Below are 14,982 nucleotides of genomic sequence, written 5' to 3' on the forward strand. Positions count from 1 at the left end.
TAAAGTCTATTCGCTGAGATAGAGGGAGCCAGTGTAAGGACTCTAAAGCTGGGGTGATGTGCTCTACTTTCTTAGTCTTAGTGAAGACACGGGCAGCAGCATTCTGGATCAGCTGCAGCTGTCTGATCCACTTTTTAGGCAGACCTGTGAAAACACCGTTGCAGTAATCAATTCGACTAAAAATAAACGCATGGATTTGTTTTTCTAGATCATACAGAGACATTAGTCCTTTAATCCTGGAAATGTTCTTTAGGTGATAGAAAGCCGATCTTGTAGTTGCCTTTAAATGCTTTTGGAGGTTCAAGTCTGAATCCAGCACTACACATACAGTAGATTTCGGGCCTGATCAGTGGTTACTACCTGAAGCGACTGAAGCTGTGTGCTAACTTTAAATCTCTGATCTCTCCTCTATTGGTCTAAAGATTGTTACTTCACTTTTGTTTTTATTCAGTTAAAGAAAATTATGGCACATCCAGGCATCGATTTCTTCCAAGCATTTCCTCAGTGCTTGAATTGGTTCATAATCACCTGGTGACATGGTGATGTAAAGCGTATTGATTTGGAATGGGAAGGACAGGGATGTTGTTTTAAAAAGTAATTGATGGATTGTCAAATTGCATCTGAAACTGTCAGGGTTCATCTTAATTTTTTTTAATCAACATTTGGATTAATTTATATTTCTGTGTTCTTTCCAAAGGAAACATTATTTCAGCCATTTAGCTGAGAAATCACTCATCAGAAAGAAGCTCCCCTGCTACAATCTCCAGTGTGTATACATCTCGAGGGTGGGTATTCCTGCTCCTAAGAGGTTTGAATTGTTATTTAAATATTAGCTGCTTACATGGCTTCCATTTGCCTCTTTTAAGATGTGGCACCATTGCACATTCAACGGACTTCCTTTCCTCAGCTACCTGAAGCTGTGGAACTCTTCCATGAAAAAGCTGAGTGGACGTTATGGAACCGGAGTTCTCTCCTATTTCCTTTTTCTGCGAACCCTCCTGTCCATCAATCTGCTCCTGTTCATTATCACCTGTTTGTTTCTGGTCATTCCTCAAGCCATCCACTCTCCTCCTAATGATTCTCTTCAACACTCTTTCGCAGCCCTTAATCTTCTCACAGGCACGGTGAGGTTTTTATTTTAGCTTTGGCCATTGTTTACATTTTTTATTTCTCTAATTTGTTCTGGAACTTTTTGTCTTTGACAGGGTTACCTTTCTGAGAGTTTAATGTTTTACGGTTACTACTCAAACATCACAATTGAAACTAACCATCCAGCTGGCAATGCAGTTACACAGCTGGTGCCTTACAGTATACCCACAGCCTATTTCTTTACCATCACGGTTTCTTTCTTTATTATCTGCATCCTTCTGGTTTACAGGTCCGTGAATAATTCAGTGATTTTAACATATTTAATATTTATCCACCTGTTGTGTTTGTCTAATGGTATTTCTCCTTACAGTATGTCAAAGTCCTTTGGGAGAAGTTTTCGGGTGTTCAAACCCCACGGAAATCTGTCTGAAAAGGTTTTTTGCTTTTGGGACTTTAAAGTCAGCAAGAAGTCATCTATCAGACTTCAGTCTGAGAAAATCAGCACTCAGCTCAAAGTACGCAAGTATTTTCGTTATAAAATGAATAATCTCTCAGGTTAATAGTTGCAGTGAGTAGGTGTTTTCTTACAGCTATCCTTCGTGTTCCTTTGAAAAAACCCTTTTTTTTGTTGTTGATCTTTTAATACATTTTTTTTTATCCCAAAAATACGGAAATTATCATATTTAAAAAGATTTCATAGTAAGGTTCATGGGACTGCACAGAGATTAATGAGCGTATAGAAAAAACTTAAAAAATGAGTTGAAGTGGTCGTTTTCTGTTCATTAGTTTCTGTAAAGGAGTGTTGGCCTACCTTTCGATCATTGTTTAGTGTTTAAACCAGGCTGAGGTCTGAAATGTGATTATTTTCACCTTTTAACCTTCTGCTGTAGATTTTCTGCAACATTTGGGTCATTCTGTTTATGTGGGAGTTTTGCTGGTGGCCTCATTTGATTTAACCATATTCCCATAAACAAAGTCTTAAAAGTACCCACACTCCTAGAAATGCTTTTTTAATTGATCTGCAGTAAAACTCCACTCTTTGGTGTATTTTATTGGGGATGCATTTCATAAACCACTATAAAAGTAGTTGATAATTCTGTGCTTCTTTGTATATCTCGCCTATCTTTCCATCAGGACAGTTTCTTTGTCCATGCTCAAGAAAAGCAGAGCTGAAACATGATTCTACCAACTTCATGTTTAACAGTGGGATAGTGGGTTTTAGTTTATTTATAGTACATAATTTATTGCCTGATGGTCTTCTACACATCAGTTCCAAATGGTTTGTTACAAAATGGGAACATCTACTTCCTTTGTTCCAACCAGGGATCTAGGAGCAGAGGTTTAGGGTTGTTGAGAACCCATAGTGTTGTCTGGCCAGGAAATATAAATGTAACTCTTTTCTACATAGATTTTCTATGTTTTTGAAACTTGCTCAGTGCCTGTTGCCAATTACTGACTCCATCATTCAATAATGCTTTGTGGAATTTGGCCAAATATCTGACCAGCAAGGCAGAAAGCTGAATTTTTTTATTTTTTTTTTTGTAGAATATGGCATAGATTTATTTTTCCTTTTTTTAATTATGTAATTTTTTTAAATCTCATCCATTTAAAGTTCAGAACCAGTTTTTCTGAAAGGCTTTTGTTGTTCCAAACTGTGAGTGGAAACTAGAACAATTCTGTTTAGCATCGGTAGACTTATCCCCAATTTCGAGATCCTTTAGCTTGGTGGCTGGTATGTTGTCTCCTCTTCTGTAAAGATGTCTTGTTTAAACAGAAATCCACTAAAGTGTATGTGTGCTTCTGGAAATCAATTAAAGGTATAGTGGAGGATGTTCTTTTTCTGGGTGGATCATCAAAATAAGTGGTCCTCCTAATTGTCCATCATTCTGGTGATATGTTTACGTAAGGCCGTCCTATGTGCTTGTCCCAATTTTCACTTACCGATGGCGAGTCTGACATAGTGGAAAAATTGGAAAGTAAGCTTGTATGAGCGATGCAAACAGCAACTTTTAAACAGAGCGTTAACAAGGAGCAATGGGCTTGTGCACGCTCTCGCATACGTTTAATAGGCGTTCCCTCTCTGGAGCAGGTACAGGGTTGTGCATGTGCTTTTTTTTAAAGTGGAAAGGGTGGGTGTTTTCAAATATTCACAAAAATCCTTCTATACCTTTTAATATGGACATATCATCCATGATAAATGTGAAATTACCTAGTGAATTGGAGGTTTTTCTTTGTCAGCATAACCGCTGCGGATTGCTCAGCTATTAGTCAATTTATATATTTATTTATTTTTTTTTCCTGACCTTGCATTTGCACCCACTTCATTCCTCACCCTTGTACACAAACCCACCTTTGGAATGACAATCATAAAAGTTTTATATGTAAGGAGATGAAAACATATAATTGTGTTAAAACAAAATCCTATTAAAGAAAAGGCTAAATTCACAACAATAATTGAAATGACAGGAAACTAAAAAAATATGAAAATGTTGACTAAATTATGATTTAGCGAATTAAAAATATTGATTTTAAATTGTGGTTCTAAAAACAAACAAAACTGTCCCAGACACATTAGAGCACTTTGCTCATGAATATTTCACCAACAAACCATCAACAGATGCTGAAATATGACTGAACATTTCAGAAAAAAGCCAAATGCAGTGATTGAGTGTTGCTCAATGTTAATAGTTTCTGTTGAACCACAATTCAATATTAATGTTATTTTCACATTTATCTTTATTACTTTTGTCAATCTCATCCTATTTAACTGGCAGCTGATTAATCTTTCCATAAATTTTCATTTTTTTGCAAAGGACCCTGAATAATTGTTTCCAGAATCATATTGTAGTACAAGAAGTGGCTTCTTTGATATTTGCATTGCTGATGTCTTCCATTCATGGTGAACCACCTTTACTTATGGGCTAGTATTTTTTTTTTTCTTGCCTTTTGAATCCTATCAACACAGGAAGGCTGCACCTATTTTCTCTATGACTGAACTTCATGCTAAGTTTATTTGTATACAGTTGAAATAAACTTATAGACAGATGTCAGTGGTTAATATACAGCCATTGGTCATTTGCTCCACTTTAAAATGACAACTTCTCTAACAGGAGCAACTATCTGAGCTGACCAGTGGAGAAGATGAAAGGAGCCCCATGCAGCGGTTCTGCAACCTTATAGTCCATTTCATAGCATGGCTCATTTGTCTGGCCAGCATCTTCCTCAGCGCCTGTGGTGTCTACTTCTTATCCAAGGTTTGTAAAATCTGTAGATGTGACGGGCTCCATGCATAGGAACATTAATTCACATCGCCACTGAGGCGTACAAAAACACACTTCCTGTTACAATAATTTAGTTCCGCTTTTCTTTTCTCCCATGAACATTTTACGGAAGTACACAATTATATTTATTCTTCATACAGGGTGCCACGTTTTTACGGCTTTCAAAACCGAGTCGTTGTTCTGTGTAGATTTGATTAACGTATAGGTCCTTCTTTTCAAAGTTCCTCTAAGAAACCTTCGCACTGTTTCAGTTTACCAGTTTATCAGTTTAAGTAAGGCACGGTAGGGCAAGTTTATTTATAAAGCACATTTCAGCAGCAAGACAATTTAAAGTAGACAAAAAGAAGGACTGAAAACACCATTAATGTTTTGTTTTAAATGCATCTTTTATTGTCTTGAACTCATCCCATATTTTTAAATCCTTCTCATTTGATTGCAGAACACCATCAGTTCAGAGTATGTGACTCTTAAACTATTGTTGACGTCTGCAGTGGTGTCTGGCATCAACCTGTTGCTGCCTGGCATCTTTAATTTATGCTGTTGGTTCGAGAAGCACAACTCTCCCATCACACGTGTGTATGTCTCCATCTTCAGGTGAGATGGTGCTAGTATTCTCACCTATGTGAACGCTATCTCATTACAGTTATACAAGGTTTAATTTGGAGTACATGCCTTTTGATTTTTCATCCTCAGTTGTAAGACAGCAACAAACCTGAAGGGGGCGATCCTATTCATACAATCATTACAGGATACATTGACTATAGCAGGGTTTCTCAACCCTGGTCCTCAGGGCCCACTGTCCTAAATGGTTTAGGTGTTTCCCTGCCTCCACACAGATAACCTGAATGAAAAGGTAAATAACAGGCTTTTGTAGCATTTGAAGGCTGTCAAGGAGGAAATGCAATCATTTGAATCAGGTGTTCTTGAGTAGACATATCTAAAACATTAAGGACAGTGGGTCCTGAGGACCAGGGTCAAGAACCCTTGAATATAGGATGACAAAGTAAAAAAAAAATTTGGCAAGAATTGTTTAGCAAATTTCTTTGCTTATATGATAACTTAAAATCTAATAAAAACACAATATTTCTAGTACGGTATATATAATGCAACATGGTGGCTGAGAAGGGGGGGGGGGGACCCACCTTATTTTTGTCTTGCAGGTGGAAGTCTTATGTAAAAATGTTGGTTTCATATCTTGACTTCATAGGAACCTGCTTCTGAAGATCAGCATTATTGGAGTGCTGTGTTACCAATGGTTTGGTAAAATTGCTGTGAAACAAGACCATCAAGCTCTGGAGGTTATACACTTCCCCATACAGTCACTTTTTGTCAATTGAAATGTGAAACTACTCAAATTATCTTGTAACAAAAGAATAATTATGTTTCTTCACTATCCGTCACATGTAAATCAAAAACATATGCTTGGATTTTATTAAACTTTGTCTCTGTGTGATAGTGTTGGGAGAATTTTGTGGGGCAGGAACTTTACCGTCTGCTGTTGATGGACTTCCTCTTCACAGTGCTTTATACTTTTCTAGGGGAGTTTCTATGGAGGTAATATAACCTGCATGTTGATGTTTCTACCTGGAGGAAATGATTTTCAGCTCAAATTGTGTTGTCTTCTCTCCAGGCTTTACTCCAAGAAAATGTTAAAGAAGAACAGAAAGCCAGTGTTTGACATTGCGCGTAATGTGTTGGAACTCATATACGGACAAACTCTTACTTGGTGATTGGGGGGGGATCTTTATAATTGATGAGCTATTAAGAGAAATACCTTTTTTAATAATACATTTTCCCTTTGCTGTTTCCAGGCTCGGAGTGCTGTTTGCTCCTCTTCTTCCTGCGGTCCAAATCGCAAAGCTGTTTTTACTGTTTTATATGAAAAAGGTTGGCAATGCATGCCTCATCCAACCGTTTCCTTAAAGCTGGTAGAAACAGGATTACAAACATTCCTTCTCCTTTCGTTTTCTTTTTGTCTCCATAGAGCAGTCTAATGCATAATTGTCAGGCATCCAAAAAGCCTTGGAGAGCCACTCAGATGACAACACTGTTTATTACGCTGCTCTGCTTCCCTTCATTTGTTGGTGCTGCAGTTTCTGTCGGTTACACAATCTGGATGTAAGTGCCGTGTTTCCTTCTTAAATGTACTGCTTCAAGTAAGTTTAAATGTAAGTATGGCATCAAAGCTGAGAGACACGTAGGGATCATTTCTTGAAAATAAACTTAAGGCTGTTTTTCCATTTACAATACAAAGATTCTCTGCATGTAGCTTAACACACATGCATACTAGCAATGTGGCCTGTAGCTCATTTAATTTATAACTAACTAGCACTTGACGATACCTGTTGAGCATCAATCTGTTGCTTAGATGTCCAGATGTCCAGATAAACAGATGATAAATGAAGGTCCCCAAATATAAGAAAGGCTTGTAGAGTGACTAAACTACAATTATTTAAAGTTTAGAATTTGTTGCCATTGGAGGTTTGCAAAAAGCTGGCTACGTCAACTCACTTCCCTTATAGTAAGGGTATACCGACATAGCTTGGACTGCTGGAATTTACGTGGGTGTAACACAACGAATGGCCACATAATTTAGCTGCTGTATGCCACACATGCTTACAAGAACAGTGGTCTCAAAATTAAAAATTCCTCAAGGACCAGTATCCCATTTTTAAATGTGTCCCACATACTAGTGTTGCGATGATGCCATGTTTTGGCCCCGATGCCGATACCTGGCTGTGCAGTATCGGCCCATACTGATTCAATATGTTCGAAATTCATGTATGTATATATGAAGAACTGCATACTACTTGGATGTAAAATAATTGCCATCATGGCTTTGTCAAGCTGCTGCCTACCTTTGTGAAGCAGGAAAAAGACTAATACAAAGTGAATCCAGTAGAACTTTTTATTGCCTACCTGGACAATAGTTGAATAAACTTTTGGCCTACCTTTTACCTTTTAGCATAAGTAGATTACTTTAACTTATAATAAAAATGGGCACATCAACTTGCATAGTCAGTATGAAGTCAATTAAGTCTATAAATCATGTAAGATAACATACAACTCCATCACTATAAAGTTAATGTGTTAATGGAGCTTAATAATACAAATGTCTCAAAAGTGCTAAATTGATAATATACATGTATTTATTACATAGTTATGGTAATTACATCTTATACATCTGATAATGCAGACCAAACATTTGGCAACACCTTCTCATTCAAAGAGTTTTCTTTATTTTCATGACTATGAAAATTATAGAGTCACACTAAAGGCACCAAAACAATGAATTAACACATCTGGAATTATACACTCTAGGTTCTTCAGGTAGCCACCTTTTGCTTTGATTACTGCTTTGCACAGTCTTGGCATTCTCTTGATGAGATATATATATATATATATATATATAGGGTCAAATGTTTGAGTTGCTTTTTGTTTTAAAAAATCAATGTTTAAAATACTAATGGAGGGCAAACAAAAATGACTCTTAAACCTATTTCGTGGTGTAATCTCTTAAGGTTTATATTGGAAAGTGCGTGTCTTGACCTTAATCCAAAGAACTGCCTTCATTTACAGGATCAAACCTTCACCAGGATGTGGCCCTTTCAGAAACCTAACCAGCATGTTTGAGTCCGGGAGGCTGTGGGCCAAGAAGATGAAGGACTCTCACCAGATTCTAGCATGGCTGATTAGAGCATACAACACTTTTTTAGATAACCCAATCTTCTTGTTTCTGCCAACTGGTATCTTTCTGTAAGTTCTTATGATTAAGACTAAACTGGATTATATTTATCTGATGTTTAATATTGTTATTTGTTGTTGTTCTTTTCTCCATCTTCAGATTGGTGATATATTTCCATGCGCAGGTAGTGGATGGCCAAAGGAAAATCATTAGAAGGCTTGAAAAGCAGATTGAAAATGTAAGTGAAATCTTACTTTGGTCTTAAAGGTATGCAAGCCCTTCTAACTTTTCTAGAGAGCATTAGCATAATAAAAGCATGACTCTGGTGCACTCGTAAAAAGTGTAATACCCTGATATGGGAATTTTAAAATGTATTCTGCAAATGTTTAAGAAGTACCTGTATAATCACTGTTTTTTTTTTATTATTTTTTTTTTATGTCAGAACCACATCATTAACTGGAATTTTACATAGATCAGCAAGAACTGGTCCTAGTGGAAGGAAAAGGATACATAAGTCTAAAAAGTGTGTCGTACATTAGCATTAATCTAATTCCCACTTTGAACAAACCTTAGTTGTAAAAACATTTTAAAGTGAGGTTTCCCTTTATCAGCTTTGAAATGTATATCTCAAGCTGTAAGTTGGCTTTTGGTCTAAACTTTTTTTGGTCAATTCTGATAAATAAATATGCTTCCAAAGCTCTAAATGAAGGTTTAAGTTGTTGTGACTGGAAAGTGAACCTCTGCCCCACTATAAGCATTTGGTAATTTCTGGCATTTTTCTGCATTAAGCTCCATCACAATGTGTGCTATAGAACATACCCAATGCATGATACTGTCAATACCAAATTTGACAGCAGAAAGGTTGTGTTGAAATGGCTATATAAGCCCCAAACAAAGGAGCTATTTTACACCCTTTTTTAAGGCATTGATTTCTCTTTGCCACTCCCTGATACAGACCAGACATGTGGAAGGGCAAACTAACAGTCACCATGGGCCTTTTGGGTAAATGCTCTTCTTGCATGGCCTGTCACGTTTAAATAAAATGCATCGCAGAATGTGGTTGTAATGTGACAAAACATAGAGAAGTTCAAATGCTTCAAAAAAACTTTTTTAAAAACCCTGCAAAATAAAACGAACATCTGGAACATTTAGGACACCCCATCTGCCTGAATTAATCCAATGATGTGCTTTCAGCTTTAGGTAAAACATCAATCTGGAGACTCTTAACACCTCAAACTCCTTAGTGTAGAACTTACTAAGGTGAGTAACTGTGAAGGAATGCTGATAGACCATGAAGGAAAATAGTTGGTACACAAATGCGTTCGGCTTTTGTGTACAGTACCAACAAATTCCCAATTGGCATTGTTGCCTTATCTGCCGTAGCCACAGCACTATGCTTCATAAGTCTAGTGTTTGATAAGATTGAAGTAAGATCATCCATCAGTTTTTAAAAGGTTTCCTCCCACATCAGAAATATGTTCACTTTAAAATCTATATGCGTTTTTTAGCTTATTTTTTTGTTGGTATATAATTGCATGGGTGCTGTAGGCAATGGTTTCTGCATTCATATTTTCATTGTCAGACAAATACAGGTTTGGACAGCATTCACAAAAATGCCAAATGCTGCTTCTCAAAGCTTCTTATTAGTATTTGATTACTTAAAGTATTTCTAAACTTACTGTGCTTGCTTGTTCCAATTCAAATTAAGTTTATTATATTCCTCAAGCTTATTTCAGTATATCCTCATATTGCTGTATGCTGGTCAGACTTACTTTTACAAAAGTTGAATGGAAAAGTTTGTTAATTTCTGAGCAAATCTGTACCTGTGTGTCTGAAAGGTACTATCCTTATTAAAAATACATATGGAATATGTGCTTATTAGTCAGGGGGAAAACATGCAAGATGCCTGTAAAATGATTTTATTTTTGTGTGTGTTTTCTTTGTAATCAGGAAGGTAAAGACAAAAAGTTCCTCATCAGCCAACTACAATATTTGCGTGAAAAAAATAATCAGGATTCCTGTCAGACATGAGGTAGTCCATATTCTTTCTCTTTCTTTGTCTTGATCCATTTCCTTGTTTAATTACGTGAGCAAATCTCTTAAATATTCAAGTACTGCATAATAAACATGTTTTTTTTTCTTTTCTTTTCAGAGAAAGATATTTCCCTGTTGCCCTACTGTTTAACGGTGTTGTCATTCTTAAGATGCATGTGACATAGAGACTTATGAATGTCAAAGCAAAGAATTGAAAAATAAGTAGCAAAGACATTTGTGAAGTTCTGATATACTTCTGGATTTCTAAAATGAAATGGTGAAATAGGCTGACTTCTGCATGTAATTGTAAAATAAACTTTGTGTTTTAGGTACAACACATTTTTTACCTTTATGTTGAGTTTATACATGTAATGGAAATGCAAAAATAAAATCGAGTGAATGTGTTTCTGATTCATTTTTTTTTAAAAGAACATTTATCAAGAATCGATGGAAAAAGCCAGATTATTATTCTTAGGTGTGAAATTAGAGGCCTTCTAAAAATATTCCAGTGACTATGACTGAGATTTTATTTAATATTTTGTAGGGTCAGTGTCCTAACAACAATACAATTCTATATTTCATCGATTCAGGTATGGGCATAAACCAGAAATCTAGAATAAATCTTAATTTTAACAATTTTTATTTAAAGAGTACAGGAACACTATTTTTCTGGGTGTGTGTCGAGGTTGTGATTAAATAATACATTTATCTTTAAAAAAAAAAAAAAGTATCAGTTTGTACGGTTATCCCAACAATTCCTCAAAGATTAACTTCAACGTATAATCGTTTTTTTTTTTTTTTTTGCCTTATGTTGTTTTTAATTGCTCCCCTAATTAATTAGATATCCTTTCCCTTTTAGTTTGTTGGAAAGTAAATAAACCATCAAAGAGTTAGAAACTAGCTAAAATTGAAAGTCATCAGATGCGTTAGACTGAAACAGTTGGCAACTAATTTTTCATATGCGGATGTCGTTCGGGGGCAGAAAGTGGTGCTAAATTTGGAAGGAAAAAAAAACTGTTACCAACAGTCATTGGGAGAGAGTCCTGGCACACTTTTCTCTCCTGCCTTTAATCATTTTACCATTTGGAATGATTGCTCATAAAACATTGACATTTATAAAATAGTTATACTTCATGTTTTTTCTTTTCTATAGTTCAACCTATGATGGTATCTTAAGATATTGCAGCTGTTAAATATCATTGGTAACCATCAAATTGTGTGGACATTTTACATAAGCGATCGATTTCTAATTTCACAAATAATGGATAATCTTGAGCGATCTACAAAAAGCAAAGCCAGATTAAAGAGGCTGTTTAAGTTATTTTGATAAGTTATGAAATAGCAGCGTACAAGTCCCACATTTTTCTTTTTATACAGTTGGAACAATAACCATGCATTAAAACTCTAGTAAAGAGTGATATCTTGGGGTCATTGAATTCATCCAACCAGTTTTTGGAAACATGTCAGAATAAAGGCCCTTTGCTGTTCTGTATAGTTGTCTAAATACAGAGTTTAACTGTGATAATGTCGCTTTCTGGTGTAAAAGAAAAGATAAATATGTAATAAAAGTGTCATGTTTATTTTCGGGACAGTGGAAGATGTGATGTAATGGACCTCTAGCTACTTTAAAAGGCTTTGAAAACTTGTTTAGAGGGATTAAAGTCATGGAAAGTGTGAAATAACAAAAACTTAAAAAAGAAAAAAAAAAAAAAAAGATATGGCATCAGAAAGTTGAAAAGGGGTCTTAAAAAGTGGGACAAAGATCCAAAACATATGGCTAAAAAAATGCAAAGGTGGTTTATAAGACACCAAATTAAGCTTCTATGAGAGGCTTGATCTTTGAGAAAACCTGTTGCATATAAAAGAAAAAAGAAGCCAGGAATCTGGACTAAAAGGGATTTTTTTTTTTTTTTTAAGAAGATTAATCAAAAAAATCCCTTTGTTTGTTTCAGACTAGGGGAAACATAGGAATTTTGCTATGGAAAACCTATGATGTGGGCTTCATAAATTATAAAATTAAATGTTTCATTACTTTTATTACTGTTTTATATATTGTCACTCATATTCACATGACATTTGCAGAAAAGCAGTGTATGATTTCATCTAACATACCCTTCAAAAATGGTTAAATCTTCTTCTTTTTTTTTTTTTTTCAGATCCTAACCCTGTCATCCTATCAACTTAACCTACTTGTTTCTGTTTACCATCATCAGGTGCCTTGCTTAAAAATATGGTGTTTATCACTTCCTACTAAACAACTACAGTGCTTGAAGCCCTTGATGAAAATTTCCAGCCTGCTAAACAGGTTTTGATGTTTTTTAAACACATTTTTCTTCTCTGAACATGAGATTAAAACAAAAGTAGAAGCAAGAGGAACCTGCCGCTTTCCTTTAAACTCTAGCTCCACCCCTCCTGTATTTATAAGAAGGATTTGTCTAATGCTTGCACACACATTTTCTTCACGGATCTCGATTGTCTCACATCCACATCTGGAAGATGGCCTCTGAGACTGCAAATAAAAGAAGATTTATCATCCTCCCAAAGAAACATATGGATGCTTTTTCCAAATGCTATGTTTTGGTAATGTTTTTTTATGCTTCATTTAGCTATTCAATACTAACTAAAGTAATCTCTAAGTTTAATGTTTTTTTTTTTCATTTAATAGGATCACGGCTTGTTCATCACAGAGCTGCACCCCTGTATTAATGAAAGATATTTATACGCCTATTTTAAAGACTGGGGAAATATCACAATGTGCAAGGTAGTTTCAAACCCACATTTTGCAAATACCTTTACTTTAATAATGTGATTTATTTACAAAAGTAAATCTATAACATTTGTGTTTTTTGTCTTGATCCAAGATCATAACGTCTTCAAAGTGTAGGATTGCTTTTGTGAGGTTTTCTACAGCAGAAGAAGCAGACGATGCATTTTTGGCGAGTCCTCACTATATTGGGGGTACTGACTGTACGATTAAGCGGGTCGTAAGTCCAAAAGTGAGTGGAATCTATCTTACACAAAATTGCAAAGGTGTGCGTTTCCCATTTACTATCATGTTAGCTGACAAAGAAATATGTTTTGCAGATGGATGACGAGTCTGAAAATGAGGCCATCCCTGCGGAAATTAAAAAACCTCGACCTAGGCGTTCAATGGGTTTGGGCTACATACTGGAAGATCCACAGTGGTTAGAGGATGATGATGATGATGAACAAGGAAACAAGCTCTGAGATAGGTCCTTGAGTTTGAGAAGATTTAAGGAACTTTGGGTCTTTGAGTTGTTTTATGTCCTCTATGAAGGAACGTCATACATCAAAACTTCATTTAATCTGCTATCAGTTCCTGAAATGTATGTAGAATATTCACAAAAGTTTCTCATGTTTTGGGCTTAGTTTGCCAATGTAGGTTTTTGAAAAATGTATTGCCCAAATGTATTATCAAGGGCAGATAAACAGTATACACTGTATGTTTATGCAAATTGGAGAAGCCAAGCTTGTACACTAACTGCATGATTACATCAAACAAATTTGTAACATACTGTAAAAAATAACAGCAACTTCAAATATAGATTTTGGAATGATTAAAATTATTGGTGTGTGTGTTTTTTTTATTTTTATTTTTTTATATGTCGTCAAATGGATAGCGAAATTGGAGGAACTGCTAAAACTGGTCATGTGAATAAATATGCCAATTCAAGGTAAAGCATTGATTTTTATATGTAATTTAGCCACCAAAGCAAAGTCTACTTATGGAATAAAATTTATTCCATTTAAAAAGTTAAAACTAAAATAGTTAGCTTTAAAACAATCAGTTACTTCATGGATTAACAGGGAAATTAATTTCACAGAACAAAATTTGGCTGCTTGAAAATGTGGTGAAAATAATGTTCTCATAAATTGAATTTTTTGCCAACTTATTTTTGACCTGCCTTATCCCTTTCACATGCTTTTGTAATGAGCTCTACTTCCTACAGACCCATTTTAACTTCAGACCAGATAAATAGCAAAGTATGCTGGTTTGCATTAAGTTTACATTTGCATTGAATTGCAGAACATTTCTTAAACACTTAATAAAGCCCTACTGTAGACAAGTTTTAGCTGTTTTCTGTCAAATCATATACTAGTCAGGGTTTACTTCTCATCTTACCAGTATGAATTAGTGGAACTGTTGATCACAATATTTAAAAAGCACTACAGTGTAGGCTAATTTAAATCTTATTTGTCTGACAGAAATTAGTTGGTTTACATTTATTTTTATAACCCTACATTTATGTAGGGTTATAAAATCTGACATATAAAATCAGAAAGCATGGGATTAATTTCCACCGTCATGCTGATGATACTTAGTTGTATTTGCCAATAAATCCTGATTAAACAAACCCATTACATAGACTACAATGTTTTGTAGGTATAAAAACATGGATGACTTGTAACTTACTGATTTTGACTTCGAACAAAATATATTGTCTTTGGAGCAGAGCTAATGAGTCAGCCACTAGTAATCGGGATGGCATTAAATTCAGAAAATAAAGTAAAAAACCTTGGTGTTATTTTTGATCTGGACTTTTTTAATTCACCATGAAGCACGTTTCTAGAATCTACTTATCCATCTTTGAAATGTGTTGACCAGGGGTGATGCTGAGAATCTAGTCCATGCATTTGTTACTTCAAGGCTGGACTGAATTGTAATGCTTACAAACTTACAACCTGTTCTTAACAGCCTTCAACTGATCCAAATCGTTACATCCAGACTAGAATGTACATATAAAGTCACAAATAAACAAGGTCAACCTTATTTGAGTGATCTTATTGTCTCTAATAAGGGACAATAAGATCACTTGGCTCTTAATTTGCAGATTTACAAGTGGGTTTAAGAATTTCTAAAAGTAGAGCGGG

At 35.3% G+C, this 14,982-nt stretch overlaps 2 protein-coding genes across 2 annotated transcripts in view; both read left to right on the forward strand.

The window, feature by feature from the left end:
* LOC107083158 (transmembrane channel-like protein 6) overlaps nt 1–10,467 on the forward strand; it is a 13,141-nt gene extending 2,674 nt beyond the window's left edge. Inside the window, exons 6-20 of the mRNA XM_015372158.1 lie at nt 698–785; nt 867–1,124; nt 1,206–1,378; nt 1,460–1,604; nt 4,200–4,343; nt 4,810–4,964; nt 5,578–5,668; nt 5,827–5,924; nt 6,001–6,096; nt 6,182–6,257; nt 6,355–6,488; nt 7,950–8,126; nt 8,215–8,293; nt 10,006–10,087; nt 10,208–10,467. Coding sequence (XP_015227644.1) covers nt 698–785; nt 867–1,124; nt 1,206–1,378; nt 1,460–1,604; nt 4,200–4,343; nt 4,810–4,964; nt 5,578–5,668; nt 5,827–5,924; nt 6,001–6,096; nt 6,182–6,257; nt 6,355–6,488; nt 7,950–8,126; nt 8,215–8,293; nt 10,006–10,086 — 1,795 coding nt within the window. The 3' untranslated portion in view covers nt 10,087; nt 10,208–10,467. The remainder of the gene's footprint in view (nt 1–697; nt 786–866; nt 1,125–1,205; nt 1,379–1,459; nt 1,605–4,199; nt 4,344–4,809; nt 4,965–5,577; nt 5,669–5,826; nt 5,925–6,000; nt 6,097–6,181; nt 6,258–6,354; nt 6,489–7,949; nt 8,127–8,214; nt 8,294–10,005; nt 10,088–10,207) is intronic.
* A 2,088-nt stretch (nt 10,468–12,555) lies between these two features.
* LOC107083171 (heterogeneous nuclear ribonucleoprotein A0-like) lies at nt 12,556–13,622 on the forward strand. The gene is made up of 4 exons (XM_015372171.1): nt 12,556–12,669; nt 12,755–12,850; nt 12,951–13,085; nt 13,174–13,622. The coding sequence occupies exons 1-4, from the start codon at nt 12,586–12,588 to the stop codon at nt 13,315–13,317; spliced, it is 459 nt and encodes a 152-aa protein (XP_015227657.1). The 5' UTR covers nt 12,556–12,585; the 3' UTR covers nt 13,318–13,622.
* The last annotated feature ends 1,360 nt before the right edge of the window (nt 13,623–14,982 follow it).

The sequence above is a fragment of the Cyprinodon variegatus genome, unplaced genomic scaffold (assembly GCF_000732505.1).
Source record: "Cyprinodon variegatus isolate N-32 unplaced genomic scaffold, C_variegatus-1.0 Scaffold69, whole genome shotgun sequence".
Lineage (NCBI taxonomy): Eukaryota > Metazoa > Chordata > Actinopteri > Cyprinodontiformes > Cyprinodontidae > Cyprinodon > Cyprinodon variegatus.